At 42.1% G+C, this 22,931-nt stretch overlaps 1 protein-coding gene across 1 annotated transcript in view; it reads left to right on the top strand.

Moving 5' to 3' along the window:
* Window positions 1–4,503: 4,503 nt before the first annotated feature.
* Window positions 4,504–22,931, top strand: part of dnajc1 (DnaJ (Hsp40) homolog, subfamily C, member 1) — a 245,310-nt gene continuing 226,882 nt past the window's right edge. Inside the window, exon 1 of the mRNA XM_060824995.1 lies at window positions 4,504–4,748. Coding sequence (XP_060680978.1) covers window positions 4,596–4,748 — 153 coding nt within the window. The 5' untranslated portion in view covers window positions 4,504–4,595. The remainder of the gene's footprint in view (window positions 4,749–22,931) is intronic.

Here is a 22,931-nt window from a genome sequence, read left to right as displayed (position 1 = left end):
TAAATCATGGCTGTAAGGAAGAGGTCTACACTCATATTTTTGCAATGTTGTTTGACCTTGTTGCAGAACTGCCATCTACTGTGCAGAATATGACACCTCAGAGGCCATCTATAATGGAATACTGCCCCACTTTGAACATGCACCCCATTTACTAAAAAATATGTGAAAGAAATGCAATTAATGTTATAAGGCACTTAGTCTAGATTTTCCATTCTGTAGAATTTATTTTATATTAGTTCATGGGATATGGATTTCATTGACTAGGCTAGCATTTATGGCCAATTGTTAAATTTCCTTGAGAAGATGGTAGCAAGACATCCCTTGAATCATTGCAGTCTGTGTGGGCCATAGCTACATCCATGAAGGAACTACAACAAAGTTTCAAGTCATGAGGTTGAGTGGCTTGAAATGGAACCTGCTGGTGGTGGTGTTCCTAACTATCTGTTGCTGTTTTCACTCCAAGTGGTATAGGTCACAAATTTGAAACATGCTACAAATGAGCTTTGATGAGTTGCTTTTCCAGATAGTATAAACAACGCTGGTGGAGGGAGGAGATTATACTCTACCTTTGCTTTAAAATTATTCAAGGACTCTGCTTCCACGACCTTTTCAGGAAGAAAATTCCAGACTCACAACATTCTGACAGAAAAAAAACTTCTTCTCATTTCCATCTTTAGTGAGTGATCCCTGATTCTTCCAGAAGATGAAACATCCTTCCATACATACACTCTGACAAGACCATTCGGGATATTACACGTTTCAATCAGGTTACTTTTTATTCTTCTAAACGCCAGTCCATGTAAACCCCATATGTCCAATGTGTTGTCCTAAGACAACCCATCCATTGAACTGCATCCAATGCATTTACATCCTTGGAGACCAATACTGTATATAGCCTTTCCGATGTTGTCTTACGAATGCCTTCTATATCTGAAGCCTGACATCCATATTTTTGTATTCAATCCCTGTCATATTAAATAACATTCAATTAGCTTTCTTGAGTACTTGCCGTACCTGCATACTAATTTTTGCGATTCATGTGTGAGGGCAACTAGGTCCCTCTGCACCTCACAACTCCGCAATATTTAACAACTTAAATAATAGGCTTTTTGTTTATTCTTCCTGTTTAAAAAGACAATTTCACATTTCCCATATTATATTCTATTTTTGCGAGTTTTGAGAAGATTTGTAGCTCAGGTTGAGGTTCTGGATGTAGGTTTGCTCGCTGAGCTGGGAGGTTCATTTCCAGACATTTTGTCACCCTACTAGGTAACATCTTCAGTGGACCTCAGGCAAAGCAGTGTACATGATTTCTGCTTTATGTTTATATGTTTGGGTTTCTTTGGGTTGGTGATGTTATTTCCTGTGGTGATGTCATTTCCTGTTCTTTTTTCTCAGGGGGTAGTAGATGGTGTCTAACCCAATATGTTTGTTGATAGAGTTCCGGTTGGAATGCCATGCTTTTAGGAATTCTTGTGCATGTTTCTGTTTGGCTTGTCCTAAGATAGATGTGCTGCCCAGTTGAAGTGGTTAGCACTGCTGCCTCACAGCGCCAGAGACGGGGTTCAATTCCCGACTCAGGCGACTGACTGTGTGGAGTTTGCACATTCTCCCCGTGTCTGCATGGGTTTCCTCTGGGTGCTCCAGTTTCCTCCCACAGTCCAAAGATGTGCAGGTCAGGTGAATTGGCCAAGCTAAATTGCCTGTAGTGTTAGGTAAAGGGGTAAATGTAGGGGAATGGGTGGGTTGCGCTTCGGCGGGTCGGTGCGGACTTGTTTTCACACTGTAAGTAATCTAATCTAATCTATGTAAGGATACTAGTGAGAGAGGGTCATGTCATTTTGTGGCTAGTTGGTGTTCGTGTATCTAGTTTTCTGCCTGTTTGTCCAATGTAGTGTTACTAGCCACCAGGATATATGAACACTAAGACCCCTCCTCCCTAAAGGGTGAAAAATTAATGTCCATCACCAAGAGTGGATTAGTTACATTGCCACTGACTGAACTGGCTGCATTCTTATGGACGTAACTGCCAGGATATGACTGCAGCAAGTGGTCAGGGAAGCAACAAGAGTAAACAACTTGTAAATAGGAGTTAATAATCTTGTCCTCAACAATCTATCTGAAGCCAATGTACCATGGAGGCATTAGTCAGAGTGACCACTGCATAGTCCTATGGAGATAAAGTCTCACCTTTACACTGAGGACACCTTTCATTATGTCATGTGGTATTACCATACTAAATGGGAGAGATTTCAAACAGCTGGATATTTGAGGTGCTGGGGGCCATCAGCAGCAGCCGCAGAATTTTATTCAAACACAATTTGTAAACTCATAGCCCAGTATATTGCTGACTTTATCTTTACTACGAGGCCAGGGGTCAACCCTGGTTCAATAAAGAGTAGAGAAGGTCATTGTAGGCACACCATCAGACATACCTAAAAGTAAAGTATCAACCTGGTGAAGGTACAACACAGGACAGCTTGCAAGCCAAACAATGTAAGAAACATGAGATAGATGGAGCTAAAAGATCTCACTGTTGCTGGGTCAGAATCTCGGAATTCATAGAGTCATTGATTTTCACTTCACAAGGAAAGGCCCTTCAGCCAATTATGCCCATACCAGGCATTAAGCATCTCTCTATTCTAATCCTATTTTCTAGCACTTGGCCCATAGCCTTTATATGCTCATAGAGTCACAGAGATGTACAGCACGGAAACAGATGATTGGGTCCAACTCGTCAATGCTGACCAGATATTCCAACTCAATCTAGTTCCACCTGCCAGCACCTGGCCCATATTCCTCCAAATCCTTCCTACTCATATACCCATCCAGATGCCTTTTGTACTAGTCTCCTCTGGCAGCTCATTCCGTACACAAACCACCCTCTGCATGAAAAAGTTGCCCCTTAGGGTTCTTTTATATCTTTTCCCTCTCACCCAAACCTATGCCCTCTAGTCCTGGACTCCCCCAAAACTGCTTATCCTATCCATGCCCCTCATGATTTTTAAACCTCTATAAGGTCACCCCTCAGCCTCCGACGCTCCAGGGAAAACAACTCTAGCCTATTCAACCTCTCTCTATAGCTCAAATCCTCCAACCCTGGCAATATTCTTATAAATTTTTTCTGAACCCTTTCAAGTTTCACAACATCTTTCCGATAGGAAGGAGACCAAAATTGCACGTAATATTCCAACAGTGGCCTATGCTGTGGCGTTTTAAGTGCTCATCTAAATATCTCAAATGTCTCAAGGGTTCCTGCCTCTACAACCTTTTTAGGCTGTGAGTTCCTGATTTTTTAAATTTCAAAAATAAACTTCATTCATAAATTTTTTTGGATCTCTATACAATTGGTCATGCCATTCTTGTGCACACATTACATTGCTTTACATACAGGCATTGATATTTATTTTTCCTATATACAAGTCTGTACATTTACTATCCAGCTCTTCTGTGTGGACCCCCTGTTCTTCTTTGGCAGGCAGATGTTACACGGTGGTCTTTCCCCACCGCGCCTTGGCGGCAGCTGCCCCAAGCTTCAGCGCGTCCCTCAATACGTAGTCCTGAACCTTGGAATGTGTCAGTCTGCAACACTCAGTCGGGGTCAACTCCTTCAGATGGAAGATCCACAGGTTTCGGACCGCCCAGAGAGTGTCCTTCACTGAGTTGATGATCCTCCAGGCACAGTTGATGTTCATCTCGGTGTGCGTCCCGGGGAACAGACCATAGAGCATGGAGTTCCGCGTCACAGTATTGCTCGGGACAAACCTAAACAAACACCATTGCATTCCTCTACAGACTTCTTCTGCATAGGCAAATTCCAGAAGGAGGTGTGTGACAGTCTCGCCCCACCCCTCGCAGCCACTTTGAGGACAGTGTGTGGTGCGGCAGAGTCCGGGCATGCATAAAGGATCTCACAGGCAGAGCCCTTCTCACCACCAGCCAAGCCATATCTTGGTGCTTGTTGAAGTCCACCACCTTCTGGTTGAAAAGCTTTTTCCTCAAGTCCCCTCTTCCTTGCCTTAAATCTGTGGCACCTGGTTATTGAGTCTCTATTAAGTCATAGAAACGTACAGTATGGAAACAAACCCTTGGATCCAACTTGTTCACGCTGACCAGACATCCTAACATAATTTAGTCCCATTTACCAGCACTTGGCCTGTATTCCTCTAAACCTTTCCTATTCATTTACCCATTCAGATGCCTTTTAAATGTTGCAATTGTACAGCATCCAACACTTCCACTGGCAACTCATTCCAGTAACGTACCATCCTCTGCGTGAAAAAGTTGCCCCGTTGGGGCCTTTTCTATCTTTCCCGTCTCACCCTCAACCTATGCCCTCTAGTTCTGGACTCCCCCACCCCGGGGAAAAAGACCCTGTCTATTTACCCTGTCCACGCGTTGTTCGGAACGTGCTGCGCTCAAAACCGTGAACGGCGCTAGACAAATGCAAGTCCTTCCTCACCGTCTGGGATGTGCGCGGCCCCTTTAAGAAGTGAGTGGCTGAGTGAAGGAGCCACGTCCCCAAGGCCGGTGCCGGGGAGTCCGAGTGGCAGAGCCGGGGGCCTGCGCTGGCTCGGGGCCGCCTTTTTTTGGCGATGCCGTGTGCCCTCTGGATGCAGCTGGTGGCCGGGGCTTTGCTGCTGCCCTACGTGCCCCTCTGCCTGAGCTGGGATACGGCCGAGTTGGAGCTCTTCGACCTGGTGGAGGAAGTGCAGGAGAACTTTTACCGGTTCCTCGGCGTGGAGCAGGTGAGGGGCTGTCGGGATGTCTGTGGGGCAACGGCCTGATGCCACCCGCTGCCGCCGTTGGTTCGGTTATTATTTAAACTTGGAGCGGTTGGTGGCTCTCGGCCGGAGCCAGGCAGGCTGTTGGGGCCTAGCCCGGGGCCGAAGGGGAGGGAGGCCTCTCTCTCTCTCTCTCACTCTGTTACAGGGGAGGAAGGTGAAGTGTGTGAGAGTCGGAGCTACTGAGAAAGCGCCCCCCCCCCCCCAAACTCCAAATCACTTTTCGAGTATCTGAAAAATGTTTAATAAAAACGTATTTTCACTGACCACATCCTTCCCTTTAGATCTCAAGAAGCTACTCAGAAATGAGAACTTTGTTTAAGGAAAAAGTGATTGTCAGCAGCTGCTGAAAGTCCCTTTTGCGGCTTTGAATATTCATTTGCTACAGTATTTCTACGAAGGAAATTCCTTGTCAATTAAGTGGCTGCTTTTATTTTGCATATGGACTAGACCGCTGTCAAACTACCTGTGTATACATGTTGCTGCAATATGAGGAATGTGTTACTTTATGATAACTCCCAAGGATCACCAAATTGCATATTGAAAAGTCACTCTAAAGCTATTGACCCTCCTTTTTAGATACTCAAGATCTTATTAAGTTAAAAATCATACAACACCAGGTTATAGTCCAACACGTTTAATTAGGAGCACACTAGCTTTCGGAGCGACGCTCTTTCATCAGCTGATGAAGCAGCATAGCTGCGAAAGCGAGTGTGCTTCCAATTAAATCTGTTGGACTATAACCTGGTGTTGTGTGATTTTTAACTTCGTACACCCCAGTCCAACACCGGCATCTCCAAATCAAGATCTTATTAGATCTGCATGTGATTGTGTTGAATAAAACTTCACTGCTTTATGTTCAAAGATGCACTTTATTATATTTTATAAAGTATGATGTTTGTTCAATGTACGTTGCATTACGTGCAAAGAACACTTTCTTCCAATAGTGTACGTACTCAATATTTAACATTAGTCAATATTTGACTCTGTTTGACATGTAAAACAGCCAGAGTCATTTTCAACCTCCAGCCCCTCAGTATATTATAGCTGAAGAGCTTTTGACTTTGGCCTTTCAGGCAGCTATTGCAAGCTTTAGGTGCGTAACTTTAGTAGAAAATCCTAGATATTGGAATTTAGTAGTTGTAATACTTGATCATGAGCAACTCTTGGCTTTGGAAGATCGACAAGTTTTGGGCATACAAAAGACTGACCGAGTCGATGGGCCTCCAGTAGCAGTCTGTGTTCATCTTTGTGTGTGTGTGTGTGTGTGTGTATGCTTGGAAACCGCCTTTACTGTACCAAGTTCTATGTCACAGTACTGTTTCGGATGGGTCATGACAAAAACTCACTACTGTCCAACTCTTTTCAGACCTCTTTTGCAAAGGTATGTTCCAAATAGTGACGGCAGTCTCTTTCTTCAAACACAATATGTAGCGAGGCTGTCAAGTATGCAGGTAGAATGTAACAGGAAAGCACCTTCTAACTACCAACCAAGCTATGGAGAAAGTGAGGACTGCAGATGCTGGAGATCAGAGTCGAGAGTGTGGTGCTGGAAAAGCATAGCGAGTCAGGCAGTATCCGAGATGCAGGTTAATTGACATTTTGGGCATAAGCCCTTCACCAGGAAGGCCTTATGCCTGAAACGTCGATTCTCCTGCTCCTCAGATGCTGCCTGACCTGCTGTGCTTGCTTGTCTTGGTGCTTGCTTGAACGTTCTGATGGTGAAGTATTCTGCCAAACTTAATAGACTGTCTGTTCATCTGACAGGAAAAGGAGATGAATCCTATGAGGCCTTGAGGATGTTAAGTATGACTTGTGGTCAAAATGATTTTCTGCAGAAACTTATTCACTAAGTGATTAGACAAATTTGAACTGAATGGAGCATTCAGAATGATGTGGCTAGGGCTAACTTATTTGACAGTAGGAACACAAGGTTTGTAAACAGAGGATCTATACACAGTTTGAGCTAACCACATACAAAGGTAGCAATCGAGGATGTATGATATGGTGTGCTTTTCTTCCTCCTTTTTATCTGGAGAGTTGTCTCCTGTCTCCCTGTAGAGGTGGTCCATTTTCAGTATTCACACAAACACAAGATGGTTTGGGTGATCAAGACAATGGAGGAATGGGGAATATGCTATACATGCGTCCGCTTAGCATCCTGTACCTGATTACCAGTCTCTTGCCTACAATGGAGAGGGAGCATTGTTCCCACATACTCAATTTCTGTTTTGTCTTGGCTGTGTGCTCCTTTCCAGTTTTTGAGAGGAGCCCTCTTGAACTTTATCCTGAATATCTTTAAGTAGCTTGACTTGACAGTGATGGAGAAAGATTTAATTTGGCTTAGCTTCTGAAGAATATGACCTTACACTTGCTACTGTTCACTTTGGCTCCTGTTGCCAATTTAGTCATGGGTGCTGATCAATCTGATGGTGGATTAAAGAGAATACTGAAATGAATCTAAGTTTGCTCGCTGAGCTGGAAGGTTTGTTTTCAGATGTTTCGTCACCATACTAGGTAACATCATCAGTGAGCCTCTGGATGAAGCACTGATGACATGGCCTGCTTTTTTTTGTGTTTAGGTTTCCTTGGGTTGTGATGTCAATTCCTTTTTTTTTCTCAGGGGGTGGTAAATAGAATCCAGGTCTGCACAGGTGATTTTCCTCTACTCTGCATGTTTCCTCTGTGCTGCAGTGTGTGGTGGCTCATTGAAATAATGTTCTATATAGCTTCATCTGGAGGCTCACTGATGTTACCCAGTATGGTGACGAAACATCTAAAAATGAACCATCCAGAATCTATACAATGTATTCATAAAGAACGGGTACCCAATGAACACAGTCTGCTGATTTCCCCAGCAACAAACCCCAACAAGCAAACAAAACACAACCAGAAACTCTAGCCATGTTCTCTTACATCAAAGACATCTTGGAAATGACTGCCTGACTACTCCAAACTCTTGGCATCATGGTGGCCCATCAACACACTAAAACAACAGCTAATGAAATTGAAAGACCCCAACAGAGATAATGAGTAAAACTAATGTCATTTACACAATACCGTGCAAGGGCTGTAACAAACACTACATGGACAAACTGGCAGAAAACTAGTTACAAGGTGCATGAACATCAACTAACCACAAAAAGACATGACCCTCTCTCACTAGTATCTTTACATTAAGATGAGGAAGGGCACCACTTCGACTGGGACAACACATCCATCTTAGGGCACGCGAAACAGCGACATGCACGAGAATTCCTGGAAGCATGGCATTTCCAACCGGAACTCTATCAACAAACACATTGACTTGGATCCCATTTACCACTCTCTGAGAAAAAGAACCAGGAAATGACGTCACCACAGGAAATTACATCACCAATCCAAGGAAACTTAAACACATAAATAGAAAGCGAGCCATGCCACCAGTGCTTCATCCGGAGGCTCACTGATGATGATAACTAGTATGGTGATGAAATGTGTGAAAATGAACCTTCCAGCACAGTGAGCAAACCTACATCCAGAACCTCAACCTAAGCTACAAATCTTCTCAACATTTGAGAATACTGAAATTACTTGAAACAAACCAAAGAATCTGCAGGTCTGGCATCATTGGTGAAGACAAAAGGAAGTTTATAATTTTGAATCCAGAAAAGACACGTTCAGATGCCTTGCTAATGCTTCTCCAGTTACTGAATCAATAAGAAATGTACATTGCAGGTACTCAATCCTGTCTCTACTCCCATTCACTGGCATAGCATCTGAATCCGTTTTGTGCTTCCCAAGCTGAAAAACGAGGATTGCGGTTTTAGAGATTGCCAAAGCCAGTAATACGATATGGGGTGAACCCTTATGCTAACTTAAACTCAACAATGTAAAAGCCCACCTCGCCTCGTAACTTGTTAAAGTATGAGTCATAGAGATGTACGCATAGAAACAGACCCTTTGGTCAGCATGGACTGGTTGGACCAGCTATCCGAACCCAATCTAGTCCCACCTGCCAGCACCCGGCCCATATCTCTCCAAATCCTTCCTATTCATATACCCATCCAAATGCCTTTTAAATGTTGCAATTGTACCAGTCTCCACCACTTCCTCTGGCAGTTCATTCCATACATGTACCACCCTCTGTGTGAAAATGTTGCCCCTTAGGTGTCTTTTATATCTTTCCCTTCTCCCCCTAAACCTATGCCTTCTAGTTCTGGACTCCCCGACCCAAGGGAAAAGATTTTGTCTATTTACACTATCCATGCCCCTCATAATTTTGTAAACCTCAATAAGGTCACCACTCAGCCTCCGCTCCAGGGAAAACAGCCCCAGCCTGTTCAGCTTCTCTGTATAGCTCAAATCCTCCAATCTTGGCAACATCCTTGTAAATCTTTTCTGAACCCTTTCAAGTTTCACAGCATCTTTCCCATAGGAAGGAGACCAGAATTGCATGCAATATTCCAAAACTGGCCGAACCAATGTCCTGTACAGCCGCAACATGATGTCCCAACTCCTGTACTCAATACTCTGATGAATAAAAGAGAGCATACCAAACGCCACCTTCACTATCCTATCTACCTGTGACTCCACTTTCGAGGAGCTATGAACCAGCACTCCAAGTTCTCTTTGAGTGACGGAGAACTACCCAAGTTCTAGTACTTAAAGAATAAATTGGTAATTTTTTCTTTAATTCCAAGAGAGAACATTAAACAACTATCTACAACTGTAAGCCTCCTTTTGTCCTAACTATTTATCTACCATCCACTTTATAACAATATACTGATCTGATAAAACCACTAAAATTTACAACAAATCAGTTTTCAAAATGAATTGTCATCTTCGTGTGTCAAACTTCCTCTGTCTGTAAATTCCCCTGGGTCACCTTCGGTCTTCTGCTGCAAAGATGTTTTATATATTTAAAAAAAAGTACCTTTTTCAAGAGAAGAAGGTCTGCAGGAGCCTATCGATGGCAGTAGGTGCTCTTTATCTCCGGTTAACTCTTCAAAATGCCTGCTTTTTATACCCCAAAACATTGGATAGTCTCATTGACTTGATGTTGTCAAAACAATAAAATTCAAATTTGATTGGTTTTAGTATCTTGGGGCATAATCTAAACTGGTTGAATTTGAAAGACGGTGAAAATTCATTAACTGAGTTACAGCTCAAATGTTGCATCTTCAAATTGTCAAGTACACGCAGCGCCTGTACTGAGTCACATGATGGGTGCTTGCCAGCTTTTCAGCTTTCACCTTCTCTTAAAGGTACAGTACAGCTTTCAACTCCACAACATCTCCCCTTTTAAGAAAAAAAGAACCATCATAATGAAAAGATGGCTTTTTTTTTCCTTAACCACATTACCACAACATACATAGGGCATTAACCTAAGTTCATACACATGTGTGAAGCAGTTAATGTTATCTTTTATCCATTAAATCTGCGATAATGCATCTGCAATTACATTCTTACGACCTGCAACATGTATGATTTATAAATTATAAGACTCCAACAAAATAGTTTCATTCTTGTCTTTAAAGCGTTCCAAGACAAGAATGTATTGGAATGTGATCTGTGTACACAACCGTCTCTGACACGTTGTTTTGTGACATAAACATGAAATGTTGTAAAGCCAGTACCAATCTCAATAATTTTTTAAGCTTGGAGTATTTTCTCTGGTGGGTGTCGAGTTTCTTTGAAAAGGAACCAACTGGAAGTTCAATTCCATCATGTAGCAGTACAGCTCCAACTCTTATGTCACTGACACCAATTGCAACTTTGAAAGGTTTCAACAAGTTTGGTGTTGCTAAAACTGGTGCAGTGGTTAATACTGCTTTTAAATTGTCAAATGTCTCCTGGCATTGTTCTGTCTACCGAAGTTTTGTGCTCTACTTCAGCAAATCTGTTAATGGTGCCATTACGCTGCTGAAGCTTGGAACAAACATCCGGTAGAATCCGCTTAGTCCCAAAAATCAAAGGACCTCTTTCTTTGAGGTTGGTCGTGGAAATTCCTCGACGCCCTTCATCTTTGCACTCCGTTGGGTCAACCTTCCATGACCAATGTTATATCCCTAGAACATTATCTCTGCTTTCACAAATTCAGTTTTGTTTAAGTTTATTACCAGTGTTGCTTGTCTTTAATCGTTCAAAGAGCTCGGTCAGCTGTACCATGTGATCTTTCCAGGACTCACCAAAGATATCTACATTGTCCAAATGGACTGCACAGTTTGTTAACCAGTCACAACTCAGTTCTTGAATCTTTGGAATGTGGTGGGTGTGTTCTTCGTTCCAAAGGGCATCACTTTGATTTGATAAAACCCATTTGGGGTTACAAATGCAGAAAGTTCTCTTTCTTTGATTTAAAGGTACCTGCCAATAACTGTGCAGTAAGTCAAACTTTGATGTAACTGGCTTGTCCATCTTTTTCTATACAGCCCTCCAATCTTGATAGTGGGCATGAGTCCGATCTTGTTATGGGGTTGACCTTCCAATAATTCATGCAAAGTCATTGAGTTCTATCAGGTTTGGGAACGAACACGATTGGCGAGCTCCACGTGCTCTGACTCTGTTCGATGATATTTTCGTTAAGCATCACCTCCACATTTTTCTGGGCCTGTCTGTCTTTGAACAGGGGTGCTGTTTATTGGAACATTATCCCCTACATCTATCTCATGCACAATAGCATTAGTCCTCCCCATCTTATTCCTGCATAGGTTTGTTACAGCAATATAATATTTCAACTGTGTTCTTTGTTCTTTGCTCCTGAAACAGATAGTTTAGTAAACTATCTCACTCTGCAAGGATTTTCTCACCGTTTAGCATATTTTGAGGCACATCAAATTCCACAACATTTGGATTTGATTCCTCACTGTGTGTGGCAGTAACTAACACCTGTTTCTCTAATTCCTTCTCTCTATTATAATGAAGTGTCAACATATTCACATGTCATACCCCATACAGTTTTTTTTAATCTGGCATCTTTACTAGATAGTTCACTTGACTCAACTTTTTCTCAATTTGATAAGGACCAGTAAACCTGCCTTTGAAAGGATTTCCTGTCACTGGTAACAATAATACGTCGCCTCCACAGGAAAACATTTTGAATCTCCAGAGTTTTTATCTGTCACCTGTTTCATTTTATTCTGTGCCCTCTTCAGGTGCTTTTTACTTAACTCACCTATCTAATTTAATCTCTCCCTCACCTCCAATACATAATCCAAGTGGGAGATCTCTGACTTTGGTCCAGTCAATTTCTCTTTAATTTCAAAGGGTCTCTCACTTCATGTACAACTATTAACTCAAAGGCAGTAAACTGAGTAGATTTGTTTGAGGCATCTCTAATGGCAAACAATACGAATGGGATATCTTTATCCCAATCATTCTGGTATACCCTCAACATGCTCTTCAGGATCTGATGCCTCCTTTCTAAACCTCCCTGGGATTCAGAATGATATGCACATGATTTAAAATGCTGTATACCTAAGCTGACTGTGACTTCCTTAAATGGCCTAGCAGTAAAATTAGACCCTTGATTTAACTGAATTTCTCTGGATAGCCCACACCGTGCAAAGAAAGCTATTAACTCCTTTACAACCCTTTTTGCCTCTACACTGGGATTGTCTCAACATCTGGTAGACACATCCAATATCGTTAACAAGTACTGGTTCACACTTTTAGTTTTCAGGAGAGGAGGTACACAATCAATCATAACTAACATGAAAGGTTCCTTGAATGTGGCGATTGGCAACAAAGGTGCTGGTTTTATTACCATCTGTGGCTTACCTAACACTTGGAATGTATGATATGTACAGCAAAAGTTAACCATATCCTTGTGCATTCCAGGCCAATGGAAATGTTTTTGTATCTTAGCCTGAGTCTTTGGTACACCGAGGTGACCTCCTACAGGTAGTTCATGTGCTATCCGTAACACCGGCAAAACAATCTGGTGACTTTGGCCCATTTCTGTTCTGCACTAATCTGCCATGGTCTCCATTTTCATTTTAGGATTCTATCTTACAGATAATGACTCTCAGGAATGTTCTCTGCCTCCCTTTCTCAGTATGTATCAGCATGTATATCTTTTATTGTCTTGTCTTTCTGTTGCAAGTCCGTTAGCCTTTTGGGACTAAACACTTCTGCCTGATCCTCTGCCCGTTCAGGTTTTTCCTGCACCATCACGTCAAGCAGGGTGTCCACTAACCGAAACTTAACTCCTTCATCTTTCATTTTAGTTTTTGCTTTGTGCTGGGACTTATGATAGTGGGATCTGGTTACTACACAGTCTGGGAAAATACCAGGGTATTTTTCTTTTAACTCCTCAGTTCCTTGGTCTTCCTTAGGCTCCTCCATAACAAAAGCTGTCACTCCCACCTTCGACTCTGCTAAATCATTCCCAAGAACAAACTGGATTCCGAGAACTGAAGCTCTGTCAATCACTCCCACTATTACTCCCCTAGTCCTGAGTTGATACTCCAACCTAATTTTACACAGGAGAGTGTTAAATGTCTGTCCATCCATTCAACAAATTACCACTCTCTTGGGTAACAGATCAGAAAGAGTGCAAATACGTTCATCTCTTACTATTAGAGACTAGTTAGCTTCTGTATCCCTCAAAATGATAACTTCTTGCCTTTCTCCCCCTGTTCTTTCTGAGTAAACTTTACCCATAGAGGTGAATTCTTTCAAGAGATCAGGCACTAACTCCTCCCAAGGCTGTACACTCTCCTGCAGCTCCTCGACTTTTCTTGGGGTTTCCTTTATACTTTCACTAATGCCACTGGCTTAGCTTCATTTACCACATCTTTTCTCACAGTGCCTCTCTTTAATGACCAGTGCTGTGACTTTACATGTCCCACTTTACCACATTGGAAACACCTGAGGCCTTTCACCTCTTTTCCATCCTCTTGGGCTTTTTTAATCTGTGGTAAATAATTACCAGTGTTCTCTACTCTTTGTTTCGTAGTATAGGATCTCCCCTTCTCCCAACTTCTATCCCTTACAGGACAAAATTCTTGCTGGAAGCTAAACCTTGCTTTATGCACCAACGTGTATTCATCTGCCATCTCTGCTTCTCTTCTCACTTCCTGAACTTTCTGTTCATCCGTATGAATTCTTATCATCCCTGGAAGTGAGTTTTTATATACTCCAGCAAATAATTTCTCTCAGATCCTCATGGGTCTTATCTATTTTTGAGGCTCGCATCCATCTGTCAAAATGACTATGTTTAATTCTTTTGAAGTCACCATAAGTCTGACCTGGTACCTTCTTTATGTTTCTGAACCGCTGTGTATACACTTCTGGTGCCAATTCTTAAGCACTTAAAATAGCCTATTTAACCTCGTCATAATCTCTTGATCTTCATCTGACAGCATGGCAAATACCTCACTGGCTCTGCCTACCAGTTTAGTATGAACTAGCATCACCCACAAGTCCTCTGACCACTCCATCTGTCTAGCCAGTTTTCCACATGAAATAAAGAAGGCTTTGACATCTTATCAAAATGTGGCAGTGTTTTAACATATTTGTATTTATGTCATTATATTCTCTTTTAATCTCCAGCCTGTTAACTTGACTTTGACTAACTCACCACTTCTGAAGTTCAAATTCTCTCCCTTTCTATTCTCTCTACCTCTATTGCACTTAACTGTTTCTCTGACACACCTTAGGTACTTGAGTAATTCCCTTACAATTTCAGTATTACTTTTGTCCTTGGTTAAACCCTATTAAAACCTCTTTGCTAATCCTAAAAGTAAGATATTTTTCTTTCTTTCTCAACTTTCTTGGCACATTTGGAAATCATCTGCAAACCCAGAACCCCTTTCCCAATTTTCAGTGCCATTTTTCTCGCTAATTTAATCAACTACAAATAACTGAAATTAAACAAATTACCTCACCTCTTTCATTTAAAGATCTAGGAGACGAATTGGTACATGTTTAAATCTGCTGGGATCTTATCTGTTTGAAATCCGTGTGAATTTCAGACTGGATCTGTCCAAATTTGTCCAAATCACAGACCTGGGTCCCAAACTGTTGCGACATGGGGTAAACCCTTATGCTAATTTGAACCTGGCAACAGAAAAGCTCACCTCGCCTCATAATCTGTTAAAGTATGAGTGACATAGAACGGCCCAAATTCCACCATCTAAAAAAGTTACAATTTATTCAGAACATTTAAACAACAATTAGCTATAAATGTAAGCCTCCTTTTGTCTTAACAATTTATCTCCCTCCCATTCTATAACAATATACTGATTAAATAAAGCACTATAAAATTTATAGCAAGTCAATTTTCAAAACCCATTGCTATCTTCATGTATCAAACTTCCTCTGTCTGTGGATTTCCCTGGGTCATCTTCAGTTTCCTACTGTAAAGATATTTCATATGAAAAAGGTACCTTTTTTAAAGAGAGAGTCTGCAGGCAGCCAATCGATGGCAGTAGGTGCTTTTTGTCTCTAGCTAATTGTTCAAAATGCTTGCATTTTATATCCCAAAATCATCGGATCGTCTCATTGGTTTGATATTGTCAGAACAGTAAAATTCAAATTTGATTGGGTTTTAGTATCTTGGGGCATAATCTAAACTGGTTGACTTCAAAAGGTTGTGAAAACAACTCATTATCTGAGTTACAGCTCAAATGTTATATCTTCAAATTGTCTAGTACAAGCTGTTCCTGCACTCAGTCACATGATTGGCAAGCACCTATGTTTCAACTTTTGACCCCGTCTTAAAGGAACACCTTCTACTCCCCAACACCAAATGCGTCCATTTACTGGGGCATTGTCCACCTGACGGGTGCACTCAGCTTCTCGTAGGGGTTAGAGTTTATTTAGAGTCATAGAGATATACAGCATGGAAACTGACCCTTCGGTCCAACCCGTCCATGCCGACCAGATATCCCAACCCAATCTAGTCCCACCTGCCAGCATCCGGCCCATATCCCTCCAAATCTTTCCTATTCATATACCCATCTGAATGCCTCTTAAATGTTGCAATTGTACCAGCCTCCACCACTTCCTCTGGCAGTTCATTCCATACACGTACCACCCTCTGTATGAAAACGTTGCCCCCTTAGGTCTCTTTTATATCTTTCCCCTCTCACCCTAAACCTATGCCCTCTAGTTCTGGACACCCCGGCCCCAGGGAAAAGACTTTGTCTATTTATCCTATCTATGCCCCTAATCATTTTGTAAACCTGTATAAGGTCACCCCTCAGCCTCCGACGGTCCAGGGAAAACAGCCTCAGCCTGTTCAGCCTCTCACTGTAGCTCAAATCCTCCAACCCTGGCAACATCCTTGTAAATCTTTTCTGAACCCTTTCAAGTTTTACAACATTGTTCTGATAAGAAGGAGACCAGAATTGCACGCAATATTCCAACAGTTGCCTAACCAATGTCCTGTACAGTTGCAACATGACATCCCAACTCCTGTACTCAATACTCTGACCAATAAAAGAGAGTATATCAAACACCTTCTTCACTATCCTATCTACCTGCAACTCCTGGGTTCAATTCCCGACTCAGGCGACTGACTGTGTGGAGTTTGCACGTTCTCCCCGTGTCTGCGTGGGTTTCCTCCGGGTGCTCCGGTTTCCTCCCACAGTCCAAAGATGTGCAGGCCAGGTGAATTGGCTAAGCTAAATTGCCTGTAGTGTTAGGTAAGGGGTAAATGTAGGGGTATGGGTGGGTTGCGCTTCGGCGGGTCGGTGTGGACTTGTTGGGCCGAAGGGCCTGTTTCCACACTGTAAGTCTAATCTAATCCACTTTCAAGGAGCTATGAACCTGCACTCCAAAGTCTCTTTGAGTGAGGGAGAATTACCCAATTCTACTACTTAAAAAAAACTAACAATTTATTCTTTAACTCCAACGTCTCTTTGTTCAGAAGCACTCTCTAGGACCTTACCATTAAGTGTATCAGTCCTGCCAAGATTTGCTTTCCCAAAGTGCAACACCTCACCTTTATCTGAATTAAACTCCATCTGCCACTTCTCGGCCCATTGCCCCATCTTTTTTTTATATAGATATTTTTATTAGAAATTTAACATTTTAACAAGTTTACAAAAATAAACTAAACTCTCAAGTACAAACATTGATATACAAATAACTGTTAAATATATAATAACCAAAATTTAACAAAAGAAAAATACCGAGAGAAAAAAAGCAAAACTCAATTAACTACTAATCTAATCTACAATTAATCAGAGTGTATAATTGAGTCTCTTACATTTTTCAAATAAGAGAAAGGGAATAAAAGGGGAAAAAAAACAACGGATAACATAGAAGTTGGATAGTGAGATACATGCTCGGAATGTGTTAACATCATATGTAACAAGACCCATATTCATGCAGGATTCCTCTCCCAAGGGGTCCCGGACCAGCCATGTTCGTAATCTCAATTAAATAAAAGCCCTTGTTAGGATGGCCGAAATATCTGTATTCATATAATTCAAGAATGGCTGCCATATTTTATAAAATAATTCGGTCTTTCGGTGCACCATATTTGTAAGGAAGTCAAAGGGAATACATTCCATAATTAATCTGTGCCAATTTGAAAATCCAGGGGGGCCCTCAGCCACCCAGTTTACCAAAATATTTTTCCTTGCACAGAAGGAGAGAATAGAAAATAGTCTCTTCTGTGCATGTCCAGGGAGGATAAGTTTGAAAAGCCCAAAAGGAGAGATACTAGGTCCACTTTAATTTCCGTTCCTAAAATTTCTGTCAGGGCACTTGCTACTTTAGTCCAGTATCTACGGATCTTATGACAGGTCCATAGACAATGTACAAGAGTGCCCACCTCTATTTTACATTTGGGACACATTGGGGATGACCCCGCCTTAAATTTTGCCAATCGATCCGGTGCTATGTGGGCCCTATGAAGTATCTTCAGTTGGATAGCCTGAGTTCTGTTACAAATGGTGTCTCTTCTAGCGTTTTCTCAAATGTCATTCCATGTTTCTGTAGAGATTTCTAGTCCCAATTCCTGATCTCATAACATATCAATTCTGGTATGGTATTTATGTGGATTGGAATAAAAAGAAAAATCTCTGCCCTGTGGATGAAGACATCTTCATACATCCACTAATCTTAATTCATTGTTCAGATCCACCAATTGTCTAGATCTGGGAGATACTCCTGCAGTACTCTTGGGAATCCTATCTATTTCCGGATCCATAATACAATTAAAGTCTCCCTCTATAATTGTATGACGGGCACCGAGAGGCATCAATTTTGAGAAGGCTTCCGTTATAAATTTAAAGGGGTGTGCCGGAGGGCAGTACAAATTTAAAATCCCATATTCCTCTCCATTTATGAGGGCTTTAATCAGAATATATCGTCTAGATTCGTCTTTTATCTGATTTAGGATTTTGAAAGGAAAATTCTTCCGAACAAGAATAACAACTCCCCTACTTTTTGAGCTAAAAGAAGATAAAAAGGCCTGGTCAAATCCACCCTGTCATAATTTCAAGTGTTCTTTATCCAACAGATGTGTCTCCTGTGGGAGAGCTATATCAACTTTTTCTTTCTTAAGATTTGATAATATTTTCTTCCTTTTAACTGGCGAATTACTCCCCTTGACATTCCAGGTGCACCACTTAACCGACTCATCAACCATAATCGTCCGGGTAAATCCGAGACCCCTCAGGAGGGGAAACCCTATCCAAAACATCCCGAGCATAGAGCATATAAAATTCACAAAAATAAAGGCTCTGTAATACACTCACAACAGTATAATAAAAAACTATTTCTAAATAATAAAAAAAACCTATTTAAATGGAGATTATCCCCCTTGTTCCCGGGGGTATCACTTCCTTTCCAAAGGTCCATCGTATCCTCTCCCAACCAGTGCCCCACCCTTGACCCAGGCGCTCCTCAATAGGATGAGGAGAATTCAGATATAGTACAGAGCTAGAGTTAAGTGAGCACCCTACCCCCACTGTCCCCCACCCACACCTGGGTACATTTGGTAATATTAATACCATGTATAAACATATATAACTATAAAATTACAACTTCAACAAATAATAATTAAATATAATAATACAAAATAGCAAGGGAAAACAACCCCGCTCCTAGAGACAGAAGTAAAATAGAATAAGGTAACCACCTCCCCCCACCAACATTAACTAAACCCCCTGGCTTATATATACTTGCATACACACACATATATGCACACACATATATACATACACACATATAGTAATAAAGTAAAACAACCTCATGGCGGGGAGAAAATCGTTAAATAGAGAACAAATAAATAAATCACTCTCCTCACCCCCCAAGATGATAATAAACAGTAAGGTAAGAAAAAGAAAAAAAGGGGGGATATAAACCGGAGTGGGGGGAAAGGCAAACCAACATCCATTGTCTCTTACAACTTATCTAAGAGAGTGCAAAAATTCCTTCGCCTTTTCTGGCGATCCGAAGTTATACACGGATCCTTCATGGTTAAAGCGTAGCGTCGTTGGGTAGCGTAAGGAGTACTGAATATTTAAGTCCCTTAAACACTTCTTCGCCTCATCGAATGCCTTCCTCTTTCGGACCAGAGCTGGGGAAAAGTCCTGGAATAGAATGATCTTGGATCCTTTATAGATCATGGCTTGCGAATCTTTTCTAAGATTTCTAGAGGCATCTAGATTATCGAGGTCGTCAATATGATTCTCTAAGGTCCGGACTCGCTGTTCGAGAGTCCGGACCCGATCCACGGCCGATTGCGCTGTAGTTTCGGAGGTCGCGGCCTTTAGCTCCGCCCCTCCGACTCGGCTCTCGATTTCTTTAATATCTCGGTCGTGCTTTTGCAGCGCGGCCGAGAGTGAATCCCATCGATTTTGGGATTCTTCAATGAAAGCGTCGATCTTCGCATCCAGCTTGGAGATGACTTCCATAAGGCTTGCCACTGTAGGTAAGTCCCCTGGGGTGGCTGTGGACGCCTCTGCTGCAGCTGGAGAGGATGGGGGAGAGGTTCCTGCTTGCTGAGAGCTGTGGGCTCACTTCCCTATAGTCATTTTACTAAACAACTAATTACATTAAATAAAAGCTATTTTAAATGATTTGATGAGTGTGGTGGGGGTGGGTGACCCACTTTGCCCAAGTCTTGGGAGGAGCATTGTAGACTCAGACTTGCTGGGTCGCCGCCATCTTGGATTCCCCCCCCATTGTCCCATCTAATCAAGATCCTGTTGTAATCTGAGGTAATCTTCTTCGCTGCCCACTACACATCCAATTTTGGTGTCATTTGCAAACTTACTAACTGTACCTCTTATGTTCACATCCAAATCATTAATGTAAATGACAAAAAGTAGAGGACCCAGCACTGATTCGTGTGGCACTCCACTGGTCACAGGCCTCCAGGTGGAAAAACAACCCTCCACCACTACCCTCTGTCTTCCATCTTTTGAGCTAGTTCTGTATCCGAATGGCAAGTTCTCCCTGTATTCCGTGAGATTTAACCTTGCTAATCAGTCTCCCATGGGGTACCTTGTCGAATGCCGTACTGAAGTCCATATAGATCACATCCACCGCTCTGTCATCATCAATCCTCTTTGTTACTAATTCAAAAACCTCCAATCAAGTTTGTGAGACATGATTTCCCACGCACAAAGCCATGTTGACTATCTCTACCTTCCATATCTGCGACAAATTCACCTGCACCTCCACACACATCATTTACTGCATCCGCTGCACCTGATGTGGCCTCCTCTATATTGGGGAGACAGGCCGCCTACTTGCGGAATGTTTCAGAGAACACCTCTGGGACACCCGGACCAACCAACCCAACCACCCCGTGGCTCAACACTTCAACTCCCCTTCCCACTCCACCAAGGACATGCAGGTCCTTGGATTCCTCCATCGCCAGACTATAGCAACATGACGGCTGGAGGAAGAGCGCCTCATCTTCCAACCACAAGGAATGAACTCAGATTTGTCCAGTTTCCTCATTTTCCCCTCCCTCCACCTTGTCTCAGTCCCAACCCTCGAACTCAGCACCACCTTCCTGACCTGCAATCTTCTTCCTGACCTCTCTGCCCCCACCCCCACTCCGGCCTATCACCCTCACCTTAACCTCCTTCCACCTATCGCATTTCCAACTCCCCTCCCCCAAGTCCCTCCTCCCTACCTTTTATCTTAGCTTGCTTGGCACACTTTCCTCATTCCTGAAGAAGGGCTCATGCCCGAAACGTCGATTCTCCTGCTCCTTGGATGCTGCCTGACCTGCCCTTTTCCAGCAACACATTTTCAGCTCTGATCTCCAGCATTTGCAGTCCTGACTTTCTCCTATCTCTAATCAGTCTTTGCCTTTCCAAATACATGTACATCCTGTCCCTTCGGATTCCCTCCAACAAATTGCCACCACCGACATCAGGCTCACTCGTCTATAGTTCCCTGACTTGTCCTTACCACCCTTCTTAAACAGTGGCACCATGTTAGCCAACCTCCAGTCTTGTGGCACCTCCCTGTGAATATCAATGATACAAACATGTCAGCAAGAGGCCCAGCAATCACCTCTCTAGCTTCCTACAGAGTTCTAGGGTACACCTGATCAGATCCTGGGGATTTATCCACCTCTTTGCGTTTCAAGACATCCAGCACTTTATCCTGTGTAACATGGACATTTTGCAAGGTGCCACCATCTATTTCGCTACTTTCTATATCTTCCATAACCTTTTCCACAGTTAATACTGATGCAAAATACTCGTTTTGTATTTGCTACTAAATTACCTGTAGGCTATTCATCGTTGTTCATCTCTGGTTAAAATCTGTTTTATTTCTAATGAATTGTTGTAGTTAAGTACAGAAACACATCTGAAATGATCTATCCAATAAGTAAATTGGAGCTTTGGCAAACTTTGCTAAAATGTTTAACTTTTGTGATGACTTCAGACATAGCAGGGTGTGATTTCCAGTGTTGTATCTCAGTGAGGCTAAACTGCTTCCAGCTAGTTTATATAATTAAAGTCATTTTTTAAATGCTGAATATTCTTCATTCTCTTTTAATGTTGATGCTTTGCTAACTTTCAATTTTCTCCATTCTACTATTGAATTGTTAGACCTGTTATGAAATCCAAATAATCTTGTTTAGTGGTTTAAGATTTTCTTTTATATTCATTAAGAGCAGTTCCCTGTATGTGGAGTGGAAATGTTTAAATTTTATTATGGTGTAAATTTGAGGACTCTGCATACTGTGCACTACTGTTTACTAATACTTAATGTAGAAGTGACGTGTTTTAACATTGACCTGGAGCATTGAATATTGGACCTTCTGAGCAAATCTCCTAGTCTGTCCAGGGGAAGTTTTTTTTAAGCACTGCTGCAGTTGTTTGCAAAGCAGTTTGCAGGTTTCTTTCATGAGTTAACACAACACATTATACAGTAAAATATAATTTTTAATTCTTAGAACCCCAACAATATGGAAACAGGTCCTTTAGCTTAACAAGTCCACACTGATCCTCCAAAGAGATTCTACCCAAATCCATTACTCTATATTTATCCCTGACTAATGTACCTAACCTACACATCCCTGAATACTATGGGAAATTTAGCATGGCCAACTCATCTAACCTGCACATCTTTGGATTATGGGAGGAAACCGGAGCACACCCACGCAGACACAGGGAGAATGTCTGTGTGGAGTTTGCGCAGTCACCCAAGACTGGAATTGAACCTGGGTCCTTGGTGTTGTGAGGCAGCTGTGTTAACCACTGTGCCGTCCTTAAGTAAATTAAAGCAAGAACTGCAGTGCTGAGATCTGAAACAAAAACAGAAATTGCCAGAGTAACTCAGCAGATATGGCAGTATCTCTAAACAGAATAAGAAAGATGAAGTCGCCACTGGGCTTCTGTCTCAGACAAGTGCTGGTGGTTTAACGTGGGTATCATCAAACCTCAGGCAAGGGGTGCGGTTGAGAAGGAGACTCCAACTGTTCAGCCAACTCGGCTAACTGAACCCAAAAACCAATGTTTGGTTTATTTAATGGGAGGAGGAAATAGTACAATGGAAGGCTTGATGCATGGTGGGACATATAACAGAAGGGATGTTGTCCATTGCATGAAAGATGGTAATCTGAGTAAGGAACAAAGATGTGTCTTTTAGTAGAATCAATCTGACTGCCATCTGAAAGGATGGAGGCAGAGATCCTTTATCTGAGATTGTTGTGTCTGAGAATGCCTAATCAAA

This window comes from Hemiscyllium ocellatum, chromosome 5 (assembly GCF_020745735.1).
Source record: "Hemiscyllium ocellatum isolate sHemOce1 chromosome 5, sHemOce1.pat.X.cur, whole genome shotgun sequence".
NCBI classification, from domain to species: domain Eukaryota; kingdom Metazoa; phylum Chordata; class Chondrichthyes; order Orectolobiformes; family Hemiscylliidae; genus Hemiscyllium; species Hemiscyllium ocellatum.
This window is presented reverse-complemented; position numbering and strand designations above follow the sequence as displayed.